This window comes from Bubalus kerabau, chromosome 8, assembly GCF_029407905.1.
Source record: "Bubalus kerabau isolate K-KA32 ecotype Philippines breed swamp buffalo chromosome 8, PCC_UOA_SB_1v2, whole genome shotgun sequence".
Lineage (NCBI taxonomy): Eukaryota > Metazoa > Chordata > Mammalia > Artiodactyla > Bovidae > Bubalus > Bubalus kerabau.
Window position 1 is genome coordinate 64668479 of NC_073631.1, and position 18973 is coordinate 64687451.

At 38.9% G+C, this 18973-nt stretch overlaps 1 protein-coding gene across 3 annotated transcripts in view; it reads left to right on the top strand.

The window, feature by feature from the left end:
* Positions 1-2550: 2550 nt before the first annotated feature.
* HERPUD2 (HERPUD family member 2) overlaps positions 2551-18973 on the top strand; it is a 36391-nt gene continuing 19968 nt past the window's right edge. For 2 of the 3 annotated variants that reach the window (XM_055590419.1, XM_055590420.1), the window contains exons 1-2: positions 2551-2891; positions 3087-3497. In XM_055590419.1, the coding sequence (XP_055446394.1) occupies positions 3351-3497 (147 nt within the window). In that variant the 5' untranslated portion in view covers positions 2551-2891; positions 3087-3350. The remainder of the gene's footprint in view (positions 2892-3086; positions 3498-18973) is intronic. The other variant, XM_055590421.1, reaches the window with a different exon arrangement.

Sequence of the window (18973 nt, forward strand, 5' to 3'; positions counted from 1 at the left end):
CTCAACATTCAGAAAACGAAGATCATGGCATCCGGTCCCATCACTTCATGGGAAATAGATGGGGAAACAGTGGAAACAGTGTCAGACTTTATTTTTCGGGGCTCCAAAATGACTGCAGATGGTGATTGCAGCCATAAAATTAAAAGACGCTTACTCCTTGGAAGGAAAGTTATGTCCAACCTAGATAGCATATTCAAAAGCAGAGACATCACTTTGCCAGCAAAGGTCCGTCTAGTCAAGGCTATGGTTTTTCCTGTGGTCATGTATGGATGTGAGAGTTGGACTGTGAAGAAGGCTGAGTGCCGAAGAATTGATGCTTTTGAACTGCGGTGTTGGAGAAGACTCTTGAGAGTCCCTTGGACTGCAAGGAGATCCAATCAGTCCATTCTGAAGGACTGAATGGGATTTCTTTGGAAGGAATGACACTAAAGCTGAAACTCCAGTACTTTGGCCACCTCATGCGAAGAGTTGACTCATTGGAAAAGACTCTGATGCTGGGAGGGATTGGGGGCAGGAGGAGAAGGGGACGACAGAGGATGAGATGGCTGGATGGCATCACTGACTCGATGGATGCGAGTCTGGGTGATCTCCGGGAGTTGGTGGTGGACAGGGAGGCCTGGCGTGCTGTGATTCATGGGGTCGCAAAGAGTTGGACACAACTGAGCTACTGTACTGAACTGAAAGCAAAATAATAAAAAAATCATTTCTGTCAGATACTGTTATCATCTTTACAGTCATATTTCAATCTTTTGAATGTTCATTACATTTTAAAATGGTTTTGTCCATGTTAGTGAATCTTTGATGAATCCTACTTTAGTGTCTATCACAGTAAAATGTACAATCTGTCTTAATAATTAAGGTATATTTCACTAATAATGTACACCTCAGTGTGCCAAGTGAGATGATCACATTACTTTAAAAGATTCCTGGAAGTCTGAGACATGAGCATTAGCGATATGAGCTGCAGGGTTGGATAGCAGTGTCGAAGCAGTTGCAGGTTGGGAAGACTTCCTGGCTTAAAAAGGAATTGGACATCAAAGAAGTCTTACAGCAGTCACTTGGGACTTAAATGGTGGCTAATTATGCCATAAAGGATCCAGTCTCTTTCAACTGTTCTGGTCCGCCATCTTTGTATTTATAGGCCTTTGTTCTATCTGTTGCTTCATGACTGAGCTGTGGCTGCCCCACCACTGGCATCATATTCCTCCAGGAAGAAAGACAGGGGTAGGGCAAGGATGAGCTCTAGTCTACAGAACACGTTCACCTAAAGACTCTCCTAGAAGCCCCAGTAGCAACTTCACCTTTCTTCTTATGGGCTATAATTGTGTCAAAAGGCTGCTGCTAGATGAAAGGGAGTCTGAAAAAGTATTTGAAGCTAGAATTAAGTTAAGGTTCTATTAAAATGACTAGATACCAGGCAGAAAAAGCCCTGCTACAGAAAATACAAGTCCTAGCAAGTTGTTCTCATTCCACGACAAGAAATAAAAGAAACTTCACTCTTATTTCAGAAGCACATTGCAAGTTTATAGCTAAGATATGGCAGGTGTCCTGTCACAAAGAAGGAGGTGGAGGAGAGGATGTAAGGGATCCTGCTGCATCAGCCGTTGAGAGGAAGAATCTCCTCTTGGTCTAACTTTCCTGAAAGTCTTACGAAGCTGAGAGGATTAGAACCAGGTCTCCAAAGCTTCCTGCATTATCTGCTTGTATTCACCTCTAAGTGGACGCCTGGAGCTGAGCAAATAAGCATCTAACAAACTTAACTTACTGCACTGACTCCTAAACCTGTGCAGAGAATAGAGAGTAAGTCAGCTCGGGGCAGTAGCCTGAACCTTCGCGGTCCCAACGTCTCAGCCATAAAACAGAAAACTAACACTGCCATCTGTCTTCATCTCTCACTGAACACACAATACCTGCTCAGTAAACATATACTTGTCAACTTCTGAGAAGATGAAGAGGAAGGACATGGAAATTAATATTTAGTTGACAGACTGCCATACGCCAAAACTCTACCAAATGGTTTACATAGCTCATTTACTCAACAGCACGCAGTCAGGTAGGCATCATCCTCCCCATTTGGAGAAACAAACTGAGGCTCAGAAAAGTTAACCTGGATCACAAGGAAATTACAGGTAGCCTTCAGGTTTAACTGAAAGCCTTCCCCATAAGCAACGTACCCATAGTCTCTCCTCCACTAAAGATCCAGGTACCGTGCCTTGCACACAGTCGACACAAGAAATTTTGGGCAGAAGTTTGATTCAGCATTCGACAACTCTAAGGATGGAGCAACACTTCCCAAGTCTTCGGGGTGTGGTCAAAACAGAATGTGCTAGTGCTAAGGCCCAAGTGCTGCTGGGGAAGCGGGGCGGAGGGAATGGTCTGCCCTGGCGGGCTCACCGCACCCAAGCGGCCTCCGGGCTAGCCAAAATTTGGCCCAAGGTTTCGGGAGCCAGTCACGGTGGGCGGCGGGCTGCGCCGACAGGACCTGGAAGGCCGCGTGCTGGGGCGAGCCGCCCGTGACGCATTTCCGCCCTGCGTTTTCCGGCTTAAAGGGACCCGGACCCTCTTCACAACAACAACAAAACCAGCGCGCTCGCGGCCGGCGCCCCGACTCTAGTCCCCGCCCTCCTGCCACCTGCCGCCTCCTCTGCCGCACCCGGCAGTGAGCCGCGGCTCCCCTGCCCTAGGGGTCGGGCGGAGAGCCGACCGCGCCCTTCGGCCAACTTCTCCAGCTGCCACCGCGCCGCCTCGCGAGACCCGGGGCCGGACCCTGGGCGCCGCCGATCAGCAGGAAGGGTGCGGCCGCCGCGGAGGACGCCCGGCCAGACTGTGCGATCGGTGGCCGTGCTTGGGCGCGGAGGGCAGCGGTGGCGGGACCCGCGGCCATCTCTCAGGTAGCCTTGCCTGTCACGGCTGGCCGCCCTGAGCGGCCCGTCCCCTTCTCTAACCCGCGTGGAGGGACCATCGCGTAGGGGCCTTGTTGCGTTTCAGGCTGGGGGTCGCGGCGGGGGCGGGGCGGTGGCTCGGCTCTCTCGCCCTCACCCCTCCCTTCTCACCGCTTTCTCTCTCACCCGGGCCTCCTCCTGCAGTCCGGAGCCCGGCGGAGCCCGGCAGAGCCCGGACCTGGAGGGGAAAACTGCACCCACGGCCGGGCCCCCAGACCTCGCCGCCGCCGCTGCCCATCATCTTCGGTACCTGCAATGGCCTTTGTATCGCCCGATGACTGACTTGGACAAGGAATATTAAGAACACACTCGCTTCCGTCTCCATCCCAGCTGCGCCGGCAGTAACCATCTCGGCTCATTTGGGCTTAACTGCTGCTCCTCTTGACTCTGTAAGACTTTGGGGACACCATGGACCAAAATGGGATGGAGATTCCTGTGACCCTCATCATTAAAGCACCGAATCAGAAATACAGTGACCAGACTATTAGCTGCTTTTTGAACTGGACCGTGGGGAAACTAAAAACGCATCTGTCTAACGTGTACCCTAGCAAACCAGTAAGTGTCTAAAAGCTGGGCACAACTGCTCTGGCCAGCAGCTTTTCGTGTCCTGTACTCCCTTACTCCCTGCTTATCCCTTCCCCTTTTGAGTCAAATAGGTCTCTTTTTGACTGTGAGGTATTTTGCATCCCGAGGTTATGTCTCTCTTGAGTGTCTGAACCATCATTAATGTCTTCCTGATGAGGTTCAGTTAATTAGTAAAGAGTATACAGAAATATCAAGGGACGTGAGAATTGGCAGGCATACAATAGGACTGTTTTCCTTGTACTCAAAGTCATCAACCTAATGTGAGAAGGACAGATGCATCCTTTAAAAAAAAAAGAGAGATAAGCACTACAACCATATTAAAGCTTTTATTACTTATTAGAATAAAATTCCTTTTTACTTTAAACACCTGGCCCAGAAATTTGCTTTCTGCTGAAGAGCGAGTTTTTTCTTGGAAATAAGCATGTGATCTCTATAAAAGTTATAGTTTCCACACTAGTATATATGTTTTAAGATGCAAAGAGTTTTTAGTTTGACTTTCTCCTGCCCCTCCCTCTCTCATTTTTCTCTTGTAGAGGACACAGAAATTTTCTTAATTTAGAAGAGAACAGTCCTTCCACCCCCCGCCCCCCATTTGGTACATCATTTTATTCCATTCATATAGCCATTTGTAAATCAGTGTGGCAGTGTTTTCCATTCTGAATCATATCTGGATATTGCAAACATAATAAATAAAACAGTGCACCTCCATCTGTTCCCAAAGTTAGATTTGAAAGTTACCAACATAGTTGATAATTAAGTCTTGGAATAATTTAGAGAAGTATGTCATGTACAGTGTGTGAAAGTGAGGCTTTCTTGTTCTCCACTGTGTAAAAATTTCATTCCTGAATAAGTAGTTTTCAGCAATTACTAAACGTTTTTTTTTTTAATTAATGAAGAGGCTTGGATTTTTAGGGTGGCAAATATTTTTGGCATCTGGCAAATTTAAGTCAGCAGTAAGGATGTGTTGGAAGGCAACTGTGCTTTCCAGGTTTTACTTAACACTTGTTTTATGCACACAAGTAAGGAAGACACTTGATCTGTATTAAGATATTAATGAATTAGTACTGTTTCAGTGTTACAGTATTAAGTTTAGTTAGGCGTTTAGGTTTCTAGAACAACTATAGAAATAGGGCAGTTATTGCAAAAACAGGAGATGTAGAAAAACAACTGTTAGTTGGCATTAGCTATGTTTGTCAATATTTTCTCATACAAATATTCTTAGAAGGAAAAGTAAAAACCCTGATGTATTTAAGTACTTGAAACAAAATTGTTGGAACTCTAATTCATTCACATCTTGTCTTGAAAGCAAAGATTTACACAGGGGTAACAATTTCTTTTTAAAAATTTCTGTTTTGCGACAGATTTCCTATTGCATATGATGAAGTAGAAACTAGCTTTTTAGGGTAGTTGGAATTGAGTCACGGATGTCCATAGTACTGTTCATAAAAGAGCCATTATTGAGCATATATCTTAAGTACTTACCTAAGATATATGCTCAAATATATACTTATGTGAGGATCTTTATGTGAGTAAACCAAAAGGGACTTGGTTTGTACAGATAGAACAAGAGTTATCACTTTTCTGAAACTTTTTCTTTTTAAGGAAGTATATAAGAGAGGAGTGTAAAACACATTTGTCTTAACCTGCACCTGAGATAAGCCTGTTTTTGCCAGGAGTTCTGCCCTCTTAGCACTAATCTCCAGTGGAGGGCTGTCAGTGCCCATCTGGATCAGTCAGCTGCTAGAGGATAGATAAGCTGCAAATTTCTCTACACCCCTCCCTCCTAACCCGCTTGCTTCTAGGACATGCTGGAGGCAGTTTTGGAAGCTGTACCAAATAATATGCAGCCTATTAATTACCTAGCCTTGTGGCAAACCTTTTATTTTCCTCCAGCAGGTTTTCTCCAAGTGAAAATATCTGAAGTTTATTTCTAGGTTAATGAGAGTGGGGATGGTATACATGTGTTTATTTTCATAGAACTTCACTGAAACCTTTGTAAGGTTATTAGATTTGACATACTTAACATTCTAACTTTTTTATCACCTAGAACTGATTTGAAGTATCACAGTTGTTGAACAGACCAACTGTTTAATGATACTCCAAAGCCATAGTTAGTCCTCAACATAGGAATTGGAGTTCTTAAAGTTTACTTGTAAAGTTGTTATTTAGAACAGAGAAATTTAACAATATAAACAATATTATATTAATGATATAATATAAAGGAAGGTTAGGTTCTTATGACCACCCACAATGACTACTTAACATTGATTCTGTTTTAAAGTGTCTCAGGTGCTAGTTGGTGTTTAACAGATCATTTCTCATGCCTGATTCTTTGCATCTCTGCCTGGTGGAGGTGGGTGGACTTTGAAGCAGAGAAGAGTTTAGTGCCTGGTAGAAGCAACTGTTTCATAGCAAGAAGTAGAAAAGTTTGTAGTTCTCGTCATTACTGCTCTTATTGGGTCTGGTGGGTCAGGTAAGGTAGAGAGCCTTGGTCCCTGTGAGCAGTGGCTTCTAGGAAAATAAATGAGAGCTGTTGGAAGAAGAATGGAGATTTGAAGTTGTTCTTTTAGGATCTCTACATGCTATTAATGGAATTCTGGCTAAACTTTGCAACAGTGTGTAAAATCTTAAGATTTTAGTTTTGTGGTCAGATACTGACTTCATTTAATTCAACCTCTCCTTCCCTCAATAAACCCAACCCACAACAAATATACTCCTCCTTCCAAAGCACATGTTCTTGGGCTTCATTTATTTATTTAATCAGGATTTATTGATCTGGCATATGAAGGTCTATGTATATACTAAGCAAAAAGGCGATACGAGTCCTTTGCTCTTAAGTAGCTCAGGTCTAGTGGGGGATACAGACATAGAATATCATGCGGCTAGTGTTGAAGGCACTGGCACCCCGCTCCAGTACTCTTGCCTGGAAAATCCCATGGACGGAGGAGCCTGGTAGGCTGCAGTCCATGGGGTCGCTAAGAGTCGGACACGACTGAGCGACTTCACTTTCCCTTTTCACTTTCATGCATTGGAGGAGGAAATGGCAACCCACTCCAGTGTTCTTGCCTAGAGAATCCCAGGGACGGCAGGGCCTGGTGGGCTGCCGTCTATGGGGTCGCACAGAGTCGGACACGAGTGAAGCGGCTTAGCAGCAGCAGCAGCAGCAGTGTCATACAAGAGGGAGGTACTGAGTGCTGTAGGAACACAGGAAGGGAACGGTCCACTCGAGCTGAGATAAGGGAATGTGAAGCTGTTTTAGAAAAGATTCACAGAAACATTTTTCTTAAAGAATTGAGAACAGTTTTACGGAGGTAAGATGATCGTTTCTTTTTTTAACTGTTCTTTCAGAGCTGTTGTTGCCCTGATGATTTTGAATGCTTTATATCATCTAGTACCTGGTAGTATAGTACTGTGTTAAAAGATTATGCAGAAATTTAAACAGTCATTACAAAAAAACCTCAGATCTGAAATTGAGCTCTGGTGGAGATTTATCTAACTTTGGTATTGATACTTGGTTTAGAACATGGTTTAAGACCTGGTTAGTGCAGCAGTTCATGTTGATAGTGTGTATAATTGTGAATCATATTCTAATATGACATTTGTCATCACTTAATGATTTTAGGTTTTCAGTTCTTAAACTTGGCCTGTAGTGTGAGATAATTATTCTGAAATTTAGGTAATTGCTACTAGTGGGTGAAGATAACCTATCAAGAGGACTACTTTTACTTGAACAGTTTCAGACTTTGATCTAGTTTAGACCAGGTATGTAAATATCAAAATGGTTGAACTTAAAGTTATTCAGTAGAATGGACTGTCCTAGACAAAACTTTAAAAATGGGAAATAAAAAGTAAGAATCTCTAAATCCAGTTAGGCACCTTTTTCATTATCTTGTTTCTTACTGTTTGCTCTTATACACAAACTAAGATGAACATGACTTACCCTGAATCAATTTTGAAGGGACGTGTATCCTTTTGTTTCCCATTTTTCAGTCTTGAACTCAGAGTGCCTGTTGAACATGTCCCTCAGTTCTGGATAGATTTCCCCTCTCTTGCTGCCTTTTTAAATTGTGCCTTTGCTCTGATTCTTTTAGAATTAAAGAAATAGGAATAGAACTAGTTGTATAGATTCTATTCTGAGAATGTAACATTGCATAATTGCCTACAGTTCAGATAGAAGTCTTACTTTCATTGTCAGTGGAAGTAGCTTTTATAATGTAAATTTGAGGTTTATATCTCTCTTATTTTTGTAATTCCCTATTACCTTACTTAGAAAGGTCACTTTTTATTAAAAAAAAAAAAACTTGTAAAATATTGGCTATATTTCCTGTGTTGTACAATATATCCTTATAACTTAAATTTTATACATTATAGTTTGTATCTCTTAGTCCCCTACCCTTTTATTACCTTCCCCCTTCCCTCTCTTCACTAGTAACCACTAGTTTGTTCTGTGAGTATGTTTCTTTTTTGTTATATTCACTAGTTTGCTATATTTTTTAGATTACACATATAAGTGATATCATATAGTATTTATCTTTCTCTTTCTGACTTATTTCACTTATCATAACTAGACAGGTCATTTTTAAAATCTGCTTGCTTAATCACCTCAAAACTATTGATTTAAAGGGGCTATAATCCACCATAATTTTTGTTTTATAAGATTTTTATCAAAGGTTGATGGAAAGTTAAAAGTTTTGAATGAATGGTGACTAAAGTTTGTTTTATTAAAGCCTTTTTCTAATGTCCTTCTTGGAAAATAACAGTACTGTGAAGGTGATGTTTTGTTTAATCATGCATCAGTGCTTTTAAAAATAGAATTTTTCTAGAACTTCATTCCTTTCCTTTACATAATAATTTTTTGGTGTGTGTGTGTTTGGAGGTGGGGTGGGTTGCAGTGGTGTGTTGGTTGTGGGATTTTAGGTCTTTGATCAGGAATTGAAACTGGCCCTCAGCAGTGACAGCATGGAGTCCTAACCACTGGACTGCCATGGAATTCCCATACATAATAAATACAGATTTGCAGGTCTTGAATGCTTTTACTTAACTGTCATATTTGGTGCTCTGATTTTAAATTGACATTTACTAAGTGGTTGTTGTGTATACCAGTCATTCTACTAAGCATTTTATATATTTATCACATTTATTCCTCATAGGTTATGCTGTAAGTTTTATTATCAGCTCTCTGTTATAGATGAGGAAGCTGAGACTTGGTTATTTTTTTTTGCCCAAGGTCATAGAACTTTAAGTAGAATCAGAATTTGTATTTAGGTTGGTCTGGTCTGACTTGCAAGCCTCAGATCTTAAACATATGTGGTTATATATAATAACATGAAGAAAGGCATTTAGGGCTTGGCTCTATCAGTTATATACTTGCAAATTAAAAAGAAGTAAGTAAACTGTAAAAAGACGTGTGTGTTCAGATGGTTTATCATCTAAAGACTACAGGTGAATGGGTAACATAGTTTTAATACTGTTCTAATGTATCAGTTTAGACTGGGGTTATTTTTGTTATTTTGATAAATTATAAAGAAGGCATGGGAACATAATATCTTAAGGCGTCACAGTACATGGCTTTGCCTGTCTTCACATTCCTGCATGTTTGTGTGAACCACGACAGTCGTACATTCTGGCATCTCTGTTGTATGTATACCTAATTTGGCCTGTGAGTAGAAACAGCTAAACACAGAATGTCCCTTTGGAGTTCTAGAGGAAATTATTGTTTAAGCTCTGTGAGCTTTTTTTGTTTACTGTTGTTGTAAGAGGATAAGAGGTAGAGGCAGTTTGGTTAAGCTGTGCTTCCATTTACAGTCTCTCTAAATTTCCTGAAGCGTTAGATTGGGTGGATCTAGTGGAAATAAGAGGGAGATACATTTCAGTACAAATTCACAGAATTCATTTCCCATAGAAAATGATATTTTGTGCACTTCCTGGGAACTAGCTCTTTAAGGCTGTTTGACATTTGCAGCTGAATTATATGTAAGTACGGAAATGTTAATAGTTAACTGTTTTCAAAGAAATTGGACTGTAGTTCTTTGAACCAACACATAAGTTGACTGTTGCATTTACTGAGCTGTTTGATTATGTTGAAGTTGGATATACTAAGGACATGATTTTTTTAAGCCATATATAATCATGAAAGACTCATTGAGTCCTTCACATAAAAAATCTAATCTTTTGATACCAACTACATGACTTTCTGGGCTTCCCAAGTGGCTCAGTGGTAAAGAATCTGCCTGCGAATGCAGGAGACACAGGTTTGATCCCTGGGTTGGGAAGATCCCCTGGAGAAGGAAATGGCAACGCACTCCATTATTCTTGTCTGGAAAATCTGATGGACAGAGAAGCCTGGCGGGCTACAGGCCATAGGGTTGCAAAGAGTCAGACATGACCTAATGGCCGATGAGCAAGCAAGCAACATGACTTGCCAGAAATAAAAAAGTGTTGTTCTCTTAGTAAACGCATGTTAGACTCTTATGAATATTTTAAATGCATTAAGGATACGTAGAATTTCATTTTGCTATCTAGTTAAACTCTAAAAAGTCAGACACTTCAGATAAAATATATGTAAACCTTTTAGAAAGAAAACATCTTTTCCCAGTTTAGGATTTATTTTTGTATATTATACTAGCAGATGAACTTTCCTCACCTTGGTTTTTAGCAATCTCTGTTAAGTAGGTAGCTAAGTTTTGGGGCCAGCTGATTAAGCAGCTGTTTATTTGGAGTGGTATAGTTCTGTCTCTGGGCTACTCAGAGTGCCAACAGGATGTTTCCAGCTTGGTAATTTAGCTGCCTCTGCTCTGCCATATATCACCAGGCTTCATCTAGGGTGGAGCAGTGGAGATGGTGAGAGTATTAATAGTATGTTGTACTAAGTCACTTCAGTCGTGTCCAACTCTGTGTAGACCCTAAGGACTTCAGCCTGCCAGGCTCCTCTCTCCATGGAATTCTCCAGGCAAGAATACTGGAGTGGGTTGCTGTGCCCTCCTCCAGGGGATCTACCCGACCCAAGGATAGAACCTGTGTCTCTTATGTCTAACCTGCATTGGCAGGTGGGTTCTTTAGCACTAGAGCCGCCTGGGAAGCACTATTAATACTATACCTGATAGGATTTGCTGACTATTGGATGTAGGGTGTGAACAGAAGGAAGAATGGTGGTGCTGTTAACAGAAATAGTCAAGTGTATTTATATGTTACTCTGTGTAGACAATATCTTAACAGAAGAAATTTTTAATTGACAATTTCATTAGTACTTTGTTTTAAATTTACCAATCCTGAGTCTTCTGAATTCTTATATTTAAAGGACACCATGTAATGTTGTTTTAATTGAGAGAAAAATGAAACTTCTATTGTGCTAAACTACTGAGATCTTGAGGTTTGTTACAGCAGTTAGTGTTACTTACCCTAACTAATACAGAAATGAATTTTTAATCAAAGTAAAAAATACTGTTATTAGTAGGTCTGGATAAATAAAATTGTGTCACTTTTACAAGTTAAACTGAGTTTGAATTGAGATCTCAAAATCCATTCTTTTCCTAATAGTGTAGCTTATAATCCAAACCAATTGAAAATTCACTTGATGGTTGTGTGGTTTGTTACCGTGTCTAAGCATTGATTTTCCAGATATTTAAATTAAATTACTGATATTTAAACTGAATTTTTTCAGTATTTTTTTTAGTGGAGAAAATGTCAAGTCTTATTTAATTTATGCATCTGAAAACTTTTAATCTATTTTCAACCACAGTAAAATTAAAGAATTCTTTTTCCTTTTCCTTCTGATTATCTGAAGGCATTTGAATATTCCATTTAAACCAACAGTTTTAAAAATTGAGATATAATTCATATACTATAAAATTTACCCTTTAACACGTACAAGTCAGTGGTTTTAATACTTCTCAAAGTTGTACAGTCATCACCACTGTCTGATGTTCTGATGTCCAGAACATTTTCATCACCCCATACTCCTAGCCATCACTCCTTGTTGTCTGCTTCCTCAGTCCTCGGTAACCACTAATCTACTTTTTGTCTCTATGTATTCACCTATTCTGAAAATTTCACATAAATGGAACTGTAATACATATGATCTTTTATGTCTTAGTCTTACATTTAGCATGTTTACATGATTCATTCATGTTATAACATGTATGAGCTCTTCCTTACTTTTTATGACCAAATAATATTTCATTGTATGTATTAATCAGAGAAGGCAATGGCACCCTACTCCAGTACTCTTGCCTGGAAAATCCCATGGATGGAGAAGTCTGGTGGGCTGCAGTCCATGGGGTCGCTAAGAGTCGGACACGACTGAGCGACTTCCCTTTCACTTTTCACTTTCATGCATTGGAGAAGGAAATGGCAACCCACTCCAGTATTCTTGCCTGGAGAATCCCAGGGACGGCGGAGCCTGGTGGGCTGCCGTCTCTGGGGCCGCACAGAGTTGGACATGACTGAGCGACTTAGCAGCAGCAGCAGCAGCAGCAGTGTGTATTAATAGATGTCACATTTTGTTTGTCCATTCATCAGTTGGTAGGCATTTGAGTTGTTTCTGCTTTTTTCTGCTGTGCATATTCTCTTACAGGCTTTTGTGTGGATATGTGTTTTCTCTTCTCTTTGGTATATACCTAGGGATGGATTGGATGTGTATTGAGTCATATGGTAGCTTTCTGAGGAACTGCCAAGCTTTTTAAGAGGCTATGCCATTTTATATTCCCACTAGTAATGTAAAAGGGTTCTACTTTCTTCACATTTTCATCCATACTTGTTTTTGCTTCATGTATTTTTTGGGCGGGGTACAATGTAATTTTGTTATGTTCTGCTTTTTTGAAAATTGATGGTCCCTTGCTGTGGAAAGATAAAAGTTTATTTGAAATAGACTATTTATTTAGAGAAAAGTTAATACTAAGATACCAACACACGATTGTTCCTTGATAATAATATACTAATATCAGTACCATTTGCAGAAATGAACCAGATGAATTTAGCACCAGCAAGTATTTTAAGCTAGTATTGTGATTCATAGACTGAATACTAACTAAACACTTCATTTTCATTCTTAATGATTTCATGTAAAATAACTGATACAATGAATTTCAAATAAGTTATGTCTTCCAAATCTATGTAAACGCTTTTGGACTCATAACACTTCATTTAATAGAGTGGCATTTAGCATCTCCTCTGCTGGACACATGGCTAGGCTATGGGAGCAGAAGGATGAGCTAGACAGACATGGACCCTCTTTTGTTCTTGACAGTCATATCCCACTTAGGGAAATAAACTCGTGCACATAATTACAGATTATGGTTTGTGTTATGAAGAAAACAAACTGGGTGTGTAAAAGACAACACTCTTCTTTAAGTTTGTAAATCAGGTAAGGCCTCTCTGAGAAGGTCATTTTAAAGCTAAGACCCAAAAGATGATTAATAAAGAGTTAGGTCTGCAAGAGCTGGGAGAGAATACTACAGGTATGGTGTCTGAGTTGGTGACGAGCTTAGCATATTTGGAGATCTAAGTGATTGCCCATTTGGCTAATGAGAGAGGAGGAAAGAATAAAATCAGAGGATGTGGGAAAGAGACGGAAAGCAGATCTGCTGGGACTATCTGGTTATGGTAAGGAATTAGAATTAAATCCAGACTGGCAGGGATCTACTAGAGAGAGACAGGAGTGATTCACATTTTTAAAAGATCACTCTGTTTACTGACTGTAGACCAGAGTGTGTGAAGACCAATTAAAGATGCTATTTATTAATATTACAGAAGTTCAGGCAAGAGGTAACGGTTTAGATTAGAATAATAACAATGGAAATGGAAAGAAATGGACTGAGAGGAGCTTCTGGAGATAGAGTCCGTGAGATTTGCTGATGGTTAGATATGTTAGACAAGGTGAGAGAAAAATTGAGGATAATGCCCAGAGTTTTGGCTTAAACAGCTGGTGGCAAGTTGTTTAAGAAATAGGGAACAAGTAAGGGGAAAGATCTGGAGATTTGGGAACTGAGAACTGTTGTAGATGTTTTGACTTTGGGTTGCTTACTAAGATACCTGAAGGTGGGGACTTCACTTGTGGTCCAGTGGTTAAGATTCTGCATATCTACTGCAGGGGGCATGAGTTTGATCCCTGGTCCTAGAACTAAGATCCCATGTGCTGCCTGGTGTGGCCAAAGGCAAAAAAACAAACAACAACAACAACAAACTAAAAAAGATATCTGAAGGTGTTAGATATCTAATAAATGGTTGGGTATACGGATCTGGGTCTGAGAGGGAGAGAGGCCTTTGATAGAGAAGCAAATTTGCATCTCAGCTGAAGAAGCTTTCTTAACTTTTAGAATTGGATGGGAAATTTAGCAAAGGACTCTGGAGGGACAGTGACCAGTGATATGAATGAAAGGTACAAATGCCTCTTAATGGATTTTGTAAACTTTGATTGCTCTTCCAGAGGTGCAAATGGTGAAAGCCATGGCCTTTTCTCCTTGCAAATGTCAGAACCTTTTGCTAGGCACTTTTGGCCATGCTGTTCCTCATCCTGCTGAGGGACTTGCTTGGCCATTACCCAGCTTTTCTGTTCAGTGGGTATGAAAGAAAGAAAGTGAAGTTGCTCAGTTGTATCGGACTCTGTGGCCCCATGGACTGTAGCCTACCAGGCTCCTCCATCCATGGAATTTTCCAGGCAAGAGTACTGGAGTGGGTTGCCATTTCCTTCTCCAGGGAATCTTCCCGACCCAGGGATCAAACCTGGGTCTCCAGCATTGCAGGCAGATGTTTTTACCGTCTGAGACACCAGGGAAGCCCGTGGGTATAGGCTTTAAAAAAACAGGACTTGGCAATAAGGGATTATCAGTCTCTGGGCTTTTAGTAGTGCTATTTCAGTCAGCTGTGTTTTGGGTTAAATAGATTGTGTGCTGTTAGGTTTGAAAGTTTGATGAGTATTTGTACGTATTTCTGAAACTAGGACTCTTAGTTTTAGGACTAGGAGTTCTCAAAATCTTTAATTCGGAGTTTTAAATTTTCACATAAGAATTATCATTATAGATAACTGAATGATTGCTTTATAGCTGACTCTCATGAGATTTTAGTCTTTAATGATTAAAGACTACATTAAAGATTAAATGTCTTTAATTTATATGGCTAAGTTTTTCAAGCATGGGCTTCTGGAGTCTGTGAGGTTGCTGACTGATAGTGGTCTGTATTGTTTCTGTGAAAAAATTGTTTTTAAACCTATCTACTAAATAGTTACGAGAGTAAACTAAGTTGGATTGCCACTGTATTTAATTTATATATATACATGTCAGTAGTCCAAATATTCTAGCATACTTTTATGTCCCATCTTGTTTAAAAATGATACTTGTGAAAAAGTACATGATTAATTCCATTACTGCTACAGTTTAATAGTAAAATGGAGATTACCTATGTAGAAAGCAGCTAATACATAGTTTTCTTACATTTTGAAGTAGTTGATAAATACTTCTTTCATCCCATCCACTCAGTACATCCTTTCACTAAAAATCTGAAGGTAATTTATGCTTTGCACATGGACTTCTTGACTTTTTTTTTAAAACTAATTTCAAATATTTTTCTATGTAGAGAAGGTAAAATGAATTAAAAGTTTTCTTTTTGTTATTTATAAATGACATTTTAAACTGATTCTTGAAAGCTCTTCAAACATGGAATAGGGCTTGCTTTTTTATTCATTAAATTGATAGTTATTGCAACTTTAACCAAACCTATTTAGCAGTATCCTAATCCTGTTCTTACACATAATGAACAAAAGTAGCCTGCTACTGGTCATACAGCTTATCAATACGGTCACAGAATCTCATTAATCCTCATGAAACTGCATGATGTCAGAGAAGCAGTTGTTAGAGGTTAGTATCAAATGCTCATTGAACGTTTTCTGAGTGTTCTGCTCTGTTGTTAGAGGTTTGTGTGCATTTTTATTGTTGTGAAAATTCAACCTTGTGAAATAGGTACTATTATTGCCCTCATTTTTTAAATAAGAAAACTGAGGCAAAGAGTGGTGGTAGTGGGATTGTGTACAAGTTTCTAAACACTTCTTCGCCTATCTCTGCCATATTCTTCTCTAAGTTCAACTCCTTCACACAAGATTTTACCCCTTATGAGTTACTCAAGAACATTGTTCTGGAAATTTTCTGTTTTTCTCTCCTGCATCATCACTTTCCTGAGGATGGATTATTTCTATTGGCATACAAACATGTTATTTCTCTTTCTTTAAAAAAACAAAAACACAAAACAGTAAAACAAACAAGATCCTCTTTTGATTCCACTTCCTTTCCAGCTATTACTTTATTCCCTTTCTGTCTTTAGTGCACAACTCCTTATAAATTGTGGATATTCACTATTTGTAACTGTACTCCTCTCCTTTTCTCTTAAATACATCCCAGTTTTTACCCTACTGTTCCACCAAGATTGCTTTTATCAAGGTCACCAGGGAGCTCTATGTTGCAGGATATGGTGGGGGAATATAGAGAAATGAATAGTATGAAAGAAGGACGCTGTAAGTATATAACAAAAACCTAGAAACATTCAAATATCCATGTTGTAAACCTTAGTATTTCTGTGTAATGGAGCATTCAAAAAGAGTGGGGAAGACATCTTTATACTGCTAAGAAGTAATGGCCAGGGTAAAATAAGTGAGAAAACAAAGTACTAAAGAGTGAGTATCGTGTTCTTCCTTTTAGTGAAAAAAGAAGGGAAACACAAGTGTCCTTATATCCACATTTGTTATGTTGTTGAAAAACCATGGAAGGATAATTCAAAATTACAGAGGAAGAGGGTAGGGGACAGAAGCTAAACCTCTTTGTACCTTATTCTATAATTTTTCCTTTGTTTCTGTGTATGTTATACATAATTTTAAAAATTAAATAGAAAAAAAATTCCTAAACAGTTTAACAATGTCAGGATGTTAACAAAATTACAAGTAATTTTGAAACACTATTTTGACTACATATCTCTAGTAGGATAGATCTAAGGACTAAAAAAGTGACAAGAAATCTTAAACCTCATCCAGAATTATTGTGATTATACATAGTAGGATAAAGCACATAAGTACTTTTGCTAATGGCACAATTTTGTTAATATCATTAGTAAAAAAGATTTTCAGGATGACAGATGTATAAATAAAATAAAAAACCATATACCATTCAATTAAAATCAGAAAAATGAATATTCACTCTGGGTTTAAGTTTCTCCTTTGCAAAAATACATATTTTGTATCTCTCTTGAAGAATCTTAGAAATAATAGCAAGTGATCATAAGTAGCCTTAGGCCCCAGATTTTGTCTTTAGATGCCATTTCCTATTAAAAGGAATAAAGCCCCTGGAACTGTGGCTCTCTCCAGGCCTGGCAAAAGAAATGTGGAAGGTGAACCTTATGTGCCTGAAAGCAAAGCTCTTACAGACTACAGAGGTCAACATTATTTTCTAGCCCTAATGAAATAATGGATCTAGGCAGTTTGATCTAAGTTATTAAAAAGGTGAATGTTTGATGGCAGACTTCATAGGGGATGAATCAGGCTGACAATATTTAAACACACTGATCGATCTTAACATGACTAAAAGTAGGTCACCCAGTCTACATGTGCTAATAATGATGTGATACAACAGGAAGTTCTCTTGTCAAACAAAAAAGAACCTGAAGTTAATCAACCCTCCAGATCGAACTGCATTTACAGAAGACTACAGGACAAACTCTACGATACCAGGACACAGTCACTTACATCCAGACTGCAACATGTAGCCAGGGAAAATTTTGAAAGAAGTAGAAGCTGTTAAAGGATTAAAAGAGACATAACAACCCAATTCCATGTGTGAACCTTGTTTGATTCTGATTTAGACAAACCATCAGATGGTAAAGAATCTGCCTGCAATGCGGAAGACCTGGGTTCAATCCCTGGGTTGGGGTGACCCCCTGGAGAAGGGCATGGCAACCCACTCCAGTATTCGTGCCTGGAGAATCCCCATGGAGAGAGGAGCCTGACAGGGGCTGCAGTCCATGGGGTCACAGAGTCGGGCACGACTGAGTGACTCAGCACAGCATAGCACACATCCCTAAAAAGACATTTTTGAGCAAGTGGGGAAAATTGAGCTGTACTGGCTATTACTTAATAAGAAATTAATGTTAATTTTATTGAAGGTGGTAATATTGTGGCTAGCTACAAAAACAATTGCTACAGATACATGCTATTTTTTAAAATGTGAAAAGAAATGATATGGGGTGTTTGCTTTAAAACTCTTTTCCTTGCCAAAAATGAAATGGGGGTGGGTAAATGAAACAAGAATAGCAAAATGTTGATAATTGTTGGCGCTAGATATTTGGGAATTCTAAAGATGGTAAGGGGCTTCATTTTATTCTCTCCACTTTGTGTGTGTTTGAGAATTTTAATAGTAAAGTAAAATCATAAGAAAAGACTGATATTTTTTGTATCAAATGATATGACATAGTATCTATGACATGTTTGAACTGATAGTTTATTATGGCTGTAGTATTTATCAAAGGAACTTCTTTAGGTTGCAGCTGAAGTAATAAGTATATTGTAGAAACTTAAAAAGCATCATCTAATTCATTTCTCCAGGGCTTAAATCAGTCTTTATCGCTTAACGTTTAACTTACATAATTTACTATTGTGCCCCACTCACTATTCATATGTATTGATTTAAGTTTCAAGACTTGTGATATGTAGTTTCTCAAAAAAATCCTGTGTTGTATTTGGTTGTTTATATATAAGAATTTGTATATGTGCATTTTCGGAATGGTGCACTCAAAAATACTTCTGGGGAAATTAAATTATGCCTAAAAGCTAAGTATCTTGGAAGGACAACTATACCTTCTCTTGATCTCTGATACCTAAGGACCCCTGAACCACAGATCTTAACTACAAAATGGCTCTTTTTACTGTGGTTAATTTTAATGTAAGACTCTTTTTTATTAGCCATGTTGCATATATAGACTGTTTGAAAATTGTTACAGTTATTGCTTGGATTTGACATGTTTAGTAATTGTCAATATAGCCAATATTTGTTTTAATAGAATTCAAGGAACGCTTGCCTGTTTCTCCATTATGAAATAGGAGGTCTTATGGGGACTGTACATAAATGTTTTTATTTTAAATACCTAATGCTTGTAGTGTGAGCACTTAGCAGATTTATTAGAAGTACAAAATAAGGCAGAGATAACCAGAATTTATTTTATATTTTGGGTTGTATATGGAGATGGCACTTGGATCTCCATGCACTTGAGCTTGTTTTTCTTGAGCCTTGTGTTTTTGAAAAATGTACAAATGTATTCATGAGAATGGCAAGAATAATAAAAACTAGAATAGTTATCTAAAACTGTAAACTATATCCAAATGGCTTTGAATTTAAAACTGATAAATTACCCTGCATGATGTTACTAAAGAAGAAAATAAATTTTATGTATACTTTTGATTAAAAATACTGACAAAA